The sequence below is a fragment of a genome, unplaced genomic scaffold, assembly GCF_019419815.1.
Source record: "Pyrus x bretschneideri cultivar Hongxiangsu unplaced genomic scaffold, Pyrus_bretschneideri_v1 Contig14, whole genome shotgun sequence".
Classification (NCBI taxonomy): Eukaryota; Viridiplantae; Streptophyta; class Magnoliopsida; order Rosales; family Rosaceae; genus Pyrus; species Pyrus x bretschneideri.
In genome coordinates, this window is record NW_025999435.1 from 7,222,531 (window position 1) to 7,234,295 (window position 11,765).

The 11,765-nt window shown below is 36.6% G+C and overlaps 1 protein-coding gene across 1 annotated transcript; it reads right to left on the minus strand.

Annotated features, from left to right (window-relative positions):
• Window positions 1-4,573: 4,573 nt before the first annotated feature.
• LOC103962382 (uncharacterized protein At4g22758) lies at window positions 4,574-7,250 on the minus strand. The gene is made up of 3 exons (XM_009375080.3): window positions 6,642-7,250; window positions 5,772-5,976; window positions 4,574-5,019 (listed from the first exon to the last, which is right to left on the minus strand). Exons 1-3 carry the CDS (start codon window positions 7,002-7,004, stop codon window positions 4,781-4,783), a joined length of 807 nt encoding a protein of 268 aa, XP_009373355.1. The 5' UTR covers window positions 7,005-7,250; the 3' UTR covers window positions 4,574-4,780.
• Between the last annotated feature and the right edge of the window lie 4,515 nt (window positions 7,251-11,765).

Genomic DNA, 11,765 nt, shown 5'->3' on the forward strand with positions numbered 1-11,765 from the left:
CCATTCTCCTTAACTTTGCCAGTTCATTCCTGAGTTTCTAATTAGCCATGTTGTTATTCGGGGAAAAATAATTCCTCCATTTCATACCATGGTCTATGCCCGAGAAAACATCTCTTGTTGCATCGTTCTTCCTCCAACTAGCTTATCTTCCCCCTTATTAACCAATGATGGTGATCGATAAGGTGAAGGTTTTCTTCCATCTTCAGGCAAGCTTTTGGTACTAGTGCCCTCAGGTTGGATGGGCAAAGTTTTGTTCCATCTTGCCCACCTGGCTTCCTGACCTCTAATGGTGGTGGCAAAAGGTCTAGCAAGCCTGACTCTTGTGGCTCTTCTCTAATGTCCCCTTGGTGACTAGTTCTCGTCTGCTCATTCTTCTTTCCTTTAGCATTTTTCTTCCCAAGCAAGGGGAACTTGTTGGGGGGGGGGAGGTAGTTGGTTCTTTCTCCAGATCTAAAACTGGACCTCCTTCATTAACAGCTTCCTCCTCTGGTGGGGAGTATTCTAACTCCAATTTTCTTTGCAATGTCCTTGTCAAAGAGCATAGCCTGCTAACTTCCCCCATGGTTTCTAGGGAGATTTTTTCCATACGTCTCATCACTTGCATCATGGTCGCTTGCAAGTCTTCATTAGTTCTTTTTCCTTCAAACTTTTTAGAAGAAGTTTGGCTCTCTATGATCCTGGGACTGAGTGAGGAGGGATCCTGGGTGATCTGTGATGTCTGCTTCTATCGGGCAAAGAGGTTGCCTAAATTCTACCTTTCACCTGAATGTTCAATCCTTCATTTGTCTTGGCATACAATATTACAAGACATCGTCCCACCGATCGTGCCAAAATTATGTCCGAGCTGGATTGTCCCCTACATGACTTCCCTTGTCTTACCTGTCGAGCAAAGTTTAGTGCTTAGTTTTCTACAATATATGTTTGTCATTAGTTTGAATGGTGCCTTTGTGCGACCTTTGTTAGGCCTTGAGGCTCATAATCAAAACTAATATAAGTCTGAGCGTGCCATTGTTTTCTTTGTTTAATTAATGTTTACTTGCGCCACAAGTCACTTAGACTCCTTAGTTCATAAAGATTGTTCATAGATGGGTTAAGTCTGTACTAAGTTCTTTTCTTGCCTTTAGATCAAGGACTTTTATTTATAATATCATATGTTTGTTTAGGAAGGATTTCAAGGTTACTCAAATTAGTTCCTTAGTTATCAGTTTGAGCTAACAACGAGGAAACAAGATTAATCATTTTGACAGGATTAATCATAAATAAGACTTGAACAGAAGTAGTTGAAAATGGCATAGGATCTTGTTAAAGATGAATAAACAACATATCTACTTTATATAAAAAGAAATAAAGGAGACTCGGGCAAGATTACAACCTTGTCAGGCAAGGTTCGTCTTCTTGCAACCACTTCTCCTTGTATTTTACAAAGACAAAAGTCTTGGAAAATGAGATACTGATAGGAGCATATTCATGCGACTTAAATGGCTTGTTCTCGTGCATTTACGTTATGTTTCTTTAGTTATTTTAGTCCTTTATGCTTCTTTTGTGTGTTTTCAGGTTCTAAGGGCAAAGTATGCAAAAGGGTGCATTTTGGTGCATTTTGGAGTAGTTTGGGGCGTTAAATGGATTGCATATACTTGAAGCCAAGTAGATGGACGAAATTGAAGACCAAAGGAGGCCCTTTGTACCAGAAATTCACACCAACACATCCCATTTCAGATTGCATTCCAATCATTCCAGCCAAGCCACATGCACTCCCTTTAATTTATTCAACCTAGCTGTCAAAGCACATGCACATTCACCATAATCATTCACATACACAATCTGCCATCATTCACACATTCATTCCACATGCATTCATCAACATATCTAGCTGTCACTCACATGCATTCCCTTCATATAAATCAGCCACATGCACCCATAATCATTCAACCAACTTTGCACATGCATTCATCATCATAACCTAGCTGCCTTTCCAACCTAATTCACATGCATTCCCTTCATATAAATCAGCCACTTGCACCCATAATCATTCAACCAACTTTGCACATGCACTCATCATCATAACCTAGCTGTCATGTTCCCTCTCCCATCCATTCATCTCCCTATAAAAACCATACACACTTCACACAATTTTTTTTTTCATTCTTCCATTTTCAGAAATTCACCAAAGAGAGCCCTTTGTGCCGTGAGTCTCCCTACCAATCCAAACACCACCAGAAATCATCCCATTGCCGTGGCCTCCCCCTTCCATTTTCACCACTCCCCAAACCATTCACACCATCAAACTAACCTTAGACCTTGTGCTACAACAAAGAGGAAGAGAAGCGGGCCTAAACGTTCATACAATTCAAGTTTGAGTTGTTGGAATGTTTAGGTGTTTCTTTTCCTTTGAATTCAATGTTTAATTTCAATTCCCTTTGTTTTGTACGTATGAGGAACTAAACCCCCCTTGGCTAGGGGGGTATTCGAAATATATGTTTATGCTTGCATTTTGATTTGATTACTTCTAATTGCGTTTCATAAGTTGTGGATTCAATTTGTTTAACTATTTGATTGATAACTTATTTATGTATGTTTATTGAGAGTGCACACTTAATTTTCATGCATAAATATGACGCTAGAATATAAGTGAGTTTCACCTAATAGTTACGAACTTATATTCACAAGTAGTGGAGGTTGCTTATAAACAATCGCGTTAAATGAATTCTTGGCAAGAGTATCATGCATTCATAGTTACAATTGCCTCGTCAACACTTATAATTTTCATAGAACATAATGATCTCTCATTATATCTCTTCTATGCATTCATGTTGAGAACCATTGGAGAATGATTTGAATTGTCGCATGCATCATCCAATTCAATAACATAAGGAAAATTTGAGAGTTAATTAGTGCATCACGGTTAACTTGGGGTGTTGAGCATCATGGTTTATTGAAAAGCAATTGGAATTCGTTTTATATGCAAGTGTAACATGTGTGGAGATGAACCCCTTAGCTAGCCATCCCATCCATTCTATTCCATCAAATTCGTTTTACAATTCTGCCTAGTTTATTAACTTGTTTTGTTATTTCAATTATCGTCAAATCAAAACCCCCCCTTTACTTTCTTGTTCTTTAGTGCTTAGAATCTGTTTAGTTTATGTTTTAAAATGTTTTGAATCAAGCCATAATCTTAAATTCGTCCAAAATTAGGTTTAAGGTCAGAAACTGCCTAGTTAGTGTTTTTAGGCAGTTTTGAGTCTTTTGAACTTGTTTTGAGTCCTTTGAGTCTTTGTGAACGTTTTTAACCTTGTTTTTATGTTTTTGAGTCTTAGTTTGTGTTTATAAGTGTTTTGATTCAATTTGTTATACAAATTCGTCCAAATTCACCAAAGTGCTCAAAACTGCCCAAAAAGTGTTTTTAAGGCAGTTTTGAGTGTTTTGGGTGATGTTTGAGTCTTTTGGTTTGTTTTAGTGTTTTAAGCGTTTAGTTTCGCATTCTTTGAGTTTAGTTTAGTGTTTTAAACTTTATTTTACGTTTTTAAGTCAGTTTCCAAGAGATTTGCAATCCCTCCTAATCCTCGGTTAAGAACGATCCCTACTTATATCTATACTACAATTGTCAAAAAGAGGGTTTAATTTGTGTGCGTATAATTCTCGCATCAGATACAAACAAGGTTTACTAAAGGGATTCGATACTACAACAAGGGGAAAGGTAGCAGAGCATCTAAAAACTGACAAAAGAGAACTTTCTATGGTGGACTTGCTACTGAAAAGGGATGAACAAACTTAAAGCTATCTAGTTTTGCTATTAAGTTCAGAGTTGAGTATGTTTGAGAGTTGCGAGAGTTGTTTACTCGCATCCCTTGCTAATTTTATAGACTTCTTATCCCGAGTGTCCAAGTTTTCTCTTTTGGTGATGGCTTCCAAAGCATGGTGAGTCATCATCTGCTTTGTTAATTACCTACCCATGCCATGGAAAAGTGCTTTTTGCTGAGGGTGAGCTGCCCTCTGTCACCTGTCACTTCTCACATAGACGTGTTGCCTATTAGTTGTCAGAAATGATTTTTAAATTCATCCTGGGCTGCCACCTTTCCCAACCCAATTCCTTTCTGACTTTTGTACGTCTGGGCCTTCAATTGCGTTGAGCCCAATATTAAATATCCACCAAACACCTAGATGTGACAAGCAAACAAAAGAAATCGTATAATAGTATTTGATGTGTTATAAAGTAAGGAATTTTATCTAGAATAGTTTCAATGCGAAGTAAAGTATTGTTGATGATGTTGTGGGGTAGATTCCTCCTTATATTGTGTACGTAAAGGACAAAAGAGGAAAATTCCTCCTTATTTGCCTTCTTTGGGATGGGTATCATCATCTAGGAAGACTACACAACTTAGAAAGTAAAGCTGTACAGACGTAACTCTCCGGTGCAGAGGCTCGATCTTTTTCACCAACCCTGTGGATTGTTCCAAATACATCATAGAGTACACGACATTTACGTGAAAATCCAACTGTTTTCTTTTTCGTTGTAGTTCTTAGATACAAGTAAAATAATAGCAAACGTAACTCGTAATTTGGTGAGAGAAGAAAATGAACAATTGGTATTTCTTCAATTTATATGCATTTGAACTGGTAAGGTCATCCGTACAGCATTGAATAAAAATTCATATTCCGAAAGGCAGAAGAACGAAAATAATACATCTTCAGTGGGATTCCACATCTAGAGGCACTTTTCTAGAGTAACATGAGATAATATTTTGTGTTACCCTAGCAATGGTTAATTCTTTGTACATTGATCTCACCAGATACAGATTATGACTCTCCAAAGCTTATGCGTCCTCCTGGCGATTTTGCCAAGTTTACGAGCAATGAAATTCGGTAGTAAAAATACAGGGCGCGGAGCAGCTGGAGGAGTGTTTTCTCTCACAGGAACGACTTCGGTGATTAAAGAAGTTGATCCTCCATTGCTGCTGCTGCTTTTTCTAAGATAGAAGCTTCGGCTACCGACATCTCCAATTACTTCCGATTTATCCAAACCTAATCAATCAAAATGGTCATGATCAACAAAATCTGCAATTCTTGTTAGAAAAGCACAAAATCAAACAGGGTCAGGAAACAACTTCTTGTTATTGCCTTGGTCAAGCATATGGTGAAAATTTTGAATCATTCAACACGGAAAAGATTTCACTAGATCCGAAGCATAATTGAAAGCATATAAATTAAAAACCGAAGCCCAGTAAAGGACGTTATTGTCCGATTGCCCATGTGCCACATTTCTTGTAAGTTTGGCTTTCATATAATATAGGAACCAACAAGAAAACAACGTTAGCAGAACAACTTGCCAATGAATAGGGAGGAAATTATTTGGCTTTTAGTATACTCTGTTGACGGTAACTTTCACAATAGTTCTAGCGAGTTTGATTCCTATAACACTATTGTTTCGGTAATATGAGTTCGATAGATTTGAGTTTAGTCTATTAATTGTAGGACCCTTCAATTGTTTCTTTTTTTCCCAATGAGGAACGCTAGCTATCTACCAACGGGAAATCGTATTAACGTTGTCATAAGTTCATTGTTTAACTAAAGAACACGATTCGTCTCTTATTGGATAACAAGTTAGATGACTAAATGGATTCAGATTTAGGCAAATTCTTTTGTAAAGATAATCGTTAAAGGGTGACTTAAAAATAAAAGGTTTGGATTGTCAAGTAATATTGCAAAATTTACAAAATAAAGGAGAAGGTAAAAAGTGAAGGTACAATGGGGAAAGGTAAAGAAAAATCACTTACTTTGAAGGCTGAAGTAAGACTGATGCAACTCAAAGGACAATGCCTCGTGATCAAGCTTCGGAGTTCGACCTTCTTTGCTATATTTGTCTACAACAAGCTTAATTGTTTCTTCCACTGTAGATCCTAATTTAACCATGGTGCGCACCGGTCCGGGGCTTCCTTCAACTGACACATTCAAGACCACCTTTGCATCTTTCTTGTATCCCTAGATTGCATTTGCAAACCACATATCAGCTCCTTAAGCCATTGTACTGGAATTTAGACCAACCCAGCAGCAACCCAAAAAGGCATGCGGTCAAGTGAAATAAAACAAACCAGTCATGCCTAAATTCATTAAATTAATAGGATTGAATCTTTTTTTATTTATTTTTTTAACAAACGATATTATGGGTTTAGCCTCATCCTAGATTAGCAATAATATAATTCAAATTCACGAATCGAAAGGTCTTCAAATCTAAGACATATCGATTCTTGTCAAAGACGAATTTGAACCATTTTATTGCAAGCGATGCTTAGCCACTCTCCCAAAGTAATATCATTTGTTCAAAAAAAAAAACAAAAACAAAAAACAAAAAAACAAACAAACAAACAAGGAAGGTTAAAAACTTTTATTGTCACTTCGTTTATGGTTTTCAATTTAGCCAATATTTTTCATAGGAAAATGAAAATTTAATTTTTAACCCTAACTAAATATAAACCATTAATTCAAAAAATAAAAAAACGTGCCACCAAACAATCCCACCTACAATTCAACTCCAATTCTTAACAGACAAACCAAAAATTCCCTTCCCAAAAAACACAGCGAATGAAAAATTAAAAAGTTACAAAAAGTTATAAGCAAAAAAGGAAACTTTTAAACGTTGACCGTACCTCGTTCTTCTGGGGAGAGAAGGGCAGGGGCTGCACCATCATCAGAGAAGGAGAGGAAGCAAAGATGTCCGTACAAGTGTGAGGCCTGAACAAAACACCCTCCGGCTCCGACCGCATGGCTGGAACACGAAGAGCCTCCTTCTCCTCCTCCTCGTAGAAATCGCTGCCAATTGACCCCACCAATACGGGAACGGAAGAGCATCGCTTGAGAATCTCAATAGGCTTGGAATGGTGCTGGTGGTGCTGCTTGGGCGATCGCCGAGATTGATGGGTCCTCCGGTGCGTCGAAGGAGATAGGTTCGGCGGTCTGGTTTTCTGGCCTCTGCTCACCTGAGATCGTCGCCGGAGACCCCTTTCTGACATAAAAGTAAATAATCGTAGCAGAAGATATGAATGGTAGGGTTGAGATTTGTGAAGAAATTATATATATATATATATGTTTGTTTGCTTAATGGGTTTTGGAAGCTTTGAGAGGAGAGAACTGAGAAACGGAAGAGAGAGGAGGAGGAGGAAGTTGAAGAGGGAGGTAAAGTAGTTGGTGGGGGGATTTTGCGTGAGAGGGAAGAGAAAGATTTCCTTTACTTTCTGGTTCGTGCTGCATAGCGCGTGTCCATTAACCGCTGCTTTTGAGGTTTTACCGAAACGCATTAAATTTATAAATAAAATTTTAAAAATTAAAAAATATAAAAATTGATAATTAATTTATTATTTAAACGTTAATAAATTTAATTATTTTTATTAATAATATATTATTTAATTTAAAATTTTCATCTTTCTAACATTACCTTTGACTCCTTAATTTTTTTGGTAAAAATAAAAAGACTAAAAACAAGAGCTCAAGCAAACTTATTCAACAATAAATTTACATCAAAACATCTCAAGTCGCCCTTTTTTTTTCTTTTTTTTTTCTGGTGTTATTATTTATTTACTTCTATTTTTTATTTTATTGAAGTTTACGTCAGTACTTTTGATTGGTGGGTTCGTGTCTTGGGCCAGATGTCCACAATGTCGAGTAGCTTAGGTGGTGGTGGTGCTTCTTGCATGCGACTTGCCTCAACTGAGAGAGAAAGATGGTGCTTTGTGTCTTTATGCTTTATATCTTGTCCAAGATGAAATTGTTTCATTTTATAGGATGTGATAGTAACGGTATAATCGTGTGGTGTTATGTAAAATGTTTTGGGTAAATCTCAGTTTACTACCATCAAGTTTTGTGGTTTTTAATATTTAGTACATGAAGTTTTTTTCGTCCCAAAATCATGCCTAAAGTGTTAATTTTGGAACTATCTCATACATCCATTAGTTGAACATCATGTGAAGGACTGTGCCCTGGCCACGGGCAGGAGCACTAACACCGGGGTGCAGGATAATGAGCTCAAAATGCCACTACGTATAACCACACACAATGCAACTAATATCATCATGATGTACTCACCTGAAGCTTACTTGAGCCTCCGCAACATCATTCAATATCATGCATAACTATACTAGGGCAATACTAAAATGTAATGCACTTATGACATGGCATTTAAAACATAAGTTCATTTAAAACAGTTTCTAGGAATCGTAAGCATATATACATATATAGAAAACAAAAGCTCACTCACTGGTAAGTAGCAGGATCGTAACCCCCAAGTCTCGCTTGACCACGCTTATCCTCAGGGTACGTCTCACCTATACGTGAAATAACTAATTTAACGTTAATTTTAAAGAACATACACAAACCCTAGGAATAACTTCTCATACGTTGTTCAAATAGGGTGTTTGAATATACCAACGTGACCTACTCAACACCACGAACACCCCCATATTTTTAGAAAAAATTTCCAACGTTCCACAAGCCCTCACCAGCCGGCCAAGGCATGGCCACACACACCGACCACACACAGGCACTTGCCTGGCACGCTGACGAAATCCCTAATGGTGTTAGGGAATATGCTGTTAAATAATATAATATTCTATTAAAGTTACTTGACGTCATCAATATATTCCGTCAAAGTTAACGGAATATTTTCTTCCTTCTCCGGTGGGCTTCGCCGAAGCCACTGCCGGCAGCCGTTTGTTTCGCCGATTTCTGGAAAATCTTAAAACTTTAATATCTTCGTCATTTTTCAACCAAATTCCACGAATTTTATATGGATTTGAATCTCTCAACTGGAAGAACACAATCTTACCTATTTGAGGTCCTAAAACCGATGGAAAGTGGTCGGAATAAGGCTTGGAATAACTAGCCAAACCTGCAACTCCGTGTTCTCATCTATTCCAACGTTTAAACTGCTCCAAAACTAATCTAGGGTCCCTATTAAGTTGATTAGGACCCACCTTGAGCCTTTAAACCTTAGAAAAAGACCATGATCATGACGGAGCAAGATACACCTCGCCGGAGCTCGCGAGTTCATGACTTCCCGACGTCTATTCCTCGACCTAAGGGTATGGACGAACTTGTGGAGTCACGAGAAAAGTGATGGTGGTGTCTAGATACTTGATCCATGAGGTTTGATAGTGTTTGTGAGCTGGAAGTCTCGGATCATACGGACGGGGAGAAGGGTCGAGAAGATGAGGGAAAGAAGGTATGGGTGTACGTGTGTGTGTGTGTGTATGTGTGTGGGCTATGGGGTTGGGCAGAATAAAATAGTCACAAGCCCTAATTGGGCTATATAATTTAGGGCATAAACAAATGAGTCCAAATAGAAATAAAACCAACCCGATTTCACTTATTCGTTCGTAACATTTTCGTTACAAACCCGATTCGACCATAATTCACGTAGACGCGCTCGTGACGTCGAATATGATTTAATTACGTTAGCAAGAAAATTAATTTAAAACTTCATATGTATATCCACATCACTAAACCACAAGGGCATTATCGTCCATTTTCCATTTTTCATCGTTAATTCCAGGCCATAAACATTAAAGGTCTTATTTTGTGTAAAATGTGACACGTGTTATTTGAAGAAGAGAAAAGTCCAAATACAAATGTTAGTGCAAAATTTCTAGTATTAATAAAAGAGTAACGCTACACTTATCTTATATTTGTACCATTATTTGGTAAGTCCTACTTTTATTAGAAAGATAGTACAAATGATGGTATAAATATGTGGATGAGGATCCTCTCCATATCCCCTTTGTGAGGATCTTAGGGATCAATTTATCTTAGTCATTTATTGTACATTGTGCAGCCAATTTTCGTTAGATAATGTTTATGTTTAATTTTTAATAAAAAATTAAAAATAATTTCTGACTACAAGATAACTAATAAACGGATAAGATAACCTGAACTCTAGGATAGTCACAAAAATAATCCGGAAAGATCATGTTCTCAAATATATGGTAAAAGTTGCATTTTTCTTAATAAAATACTTTGAGGCTCTGTTTGTTAGGCAGTCTTGACAAGGATTGGCTTAACTTAATTGAATAATTTTTTTGAGTTGGGTATAGAAAAATGATTACGAATTCAAATAAAATATTCAATGAAAAGACGAAAGCGTATGAAATAAAATAAGAAGTTCATTACCCAATGAAATTGCTTCCACGCCAATTTACTTAGTTTCAATTATTTTGGGGCGGTTCGCATATGGACATCTAGATGACGAGTACTAGCAATATGTAATAATATATATATATATATATTTACATTTTCGTCGAAGATATATATTGATGGAAAATGACATTTTCCGGATCCTTTCCACCAAATTCACCTAATCAATCAATCCAGACTCTTAAAATTTGATCCAACGACTGCAAACAAGAGGCCCCCTTAAAAGTTATAATAATTTTAGCCGTTAGATTAAATTTCAAAAGTCCGAATTACGTGATTAGATGGATTTGATGGAAGGGATCCAGAGATGATCCATTTCCGATATTGACAAACTAAATCACCTTCCACTCATAAAAGCACAAAGAAATGACCTCTAATTTGTAGTATACTCTCATTATATTATATTTTAGCGTTAATCTCAATTTACTATTTTGGTGTTTTTTTTTTCAACATACTCCTTTGATGATGTGGCGCTCACGTAGACAATGATTGGGCACCACATGTCAATATGGCACACATGAATATTAAAAAATTAAATAAAATTAAAAATGGTGATGCAGTGCAACGGTGGTGTGGTGACTATGGTTGTCTGTTGCCAGAGACGTGAAGAAAAAGGGAAGAGATGGGTTTGAGATGGTGACAGAGGGGGAGAAAGAAAGAGTCACGTCATCAGTTAACAGAGGTTCTGACGGAAAACTTAACGGATGTATGAAAATGTCACAGAATTATGACTTTAGGTACCCGACTGAGATAACAAAAATTAGTGTATGAAATATTAAAAGCCAAAAAATTTCAAAGCAATAAATTGAGATACACCCTATATTTTATGTTTTAAGAAATATATTTTAAGAAAATTGTGGTCAGATCGTTCAATCTTAATTCATAATAGATAGTTATTTAAATTTTGTTGTTCTACTTTCTTCTTCATGCTTGGATGAAAATTAAACAATAAGTGACCACAGTTTAGGAGAACAAAACTGCTATGTGATGATAAAGACATTGAAAAGAACAAGAGAAATGCTAAGAAGACTCTTTCAAAAGTAAGATTATGCATGAATTCTCTGTCATCATGTTTTTGATACAAAGTTTTATAATATTGACGCAAGAATTAATATTAAACTATGAGGTGACAAAGAATTCATAAATAATCTCACTTTAAAAGCATCTCCTTAACATTCGTCAAAGAACAACAAAGCAAACACTAAGTTCCATATTCCGTCGAGCCAATGAGGCCACGAAGACGGTGACTTCTCCAAGATTTAAAGTAGAAGAGATGTAGAAAATCAAAGGACACATCACGCTATGGCCAACAAGTTGTCGTCGACGTATCTACTTTGTTTATTCTAGAGAGTCAAGTGAAATTGTAAACTAAATTAACTTTGGGGGTCCTTAAGGCTTATAAATAAATATATATACACACATATATATTACTTCTTTGAGGTATAGGCACTTTTCAAGTAGACATATACACAATATTCCGCTTTGTAATCACAATACATTTTATGTTCAGCCACAAGTCACAATTTAAATGTATATATTTATGGTTTAAACACGTGACAACACACAAATTGAATGATGTATTAACTAAA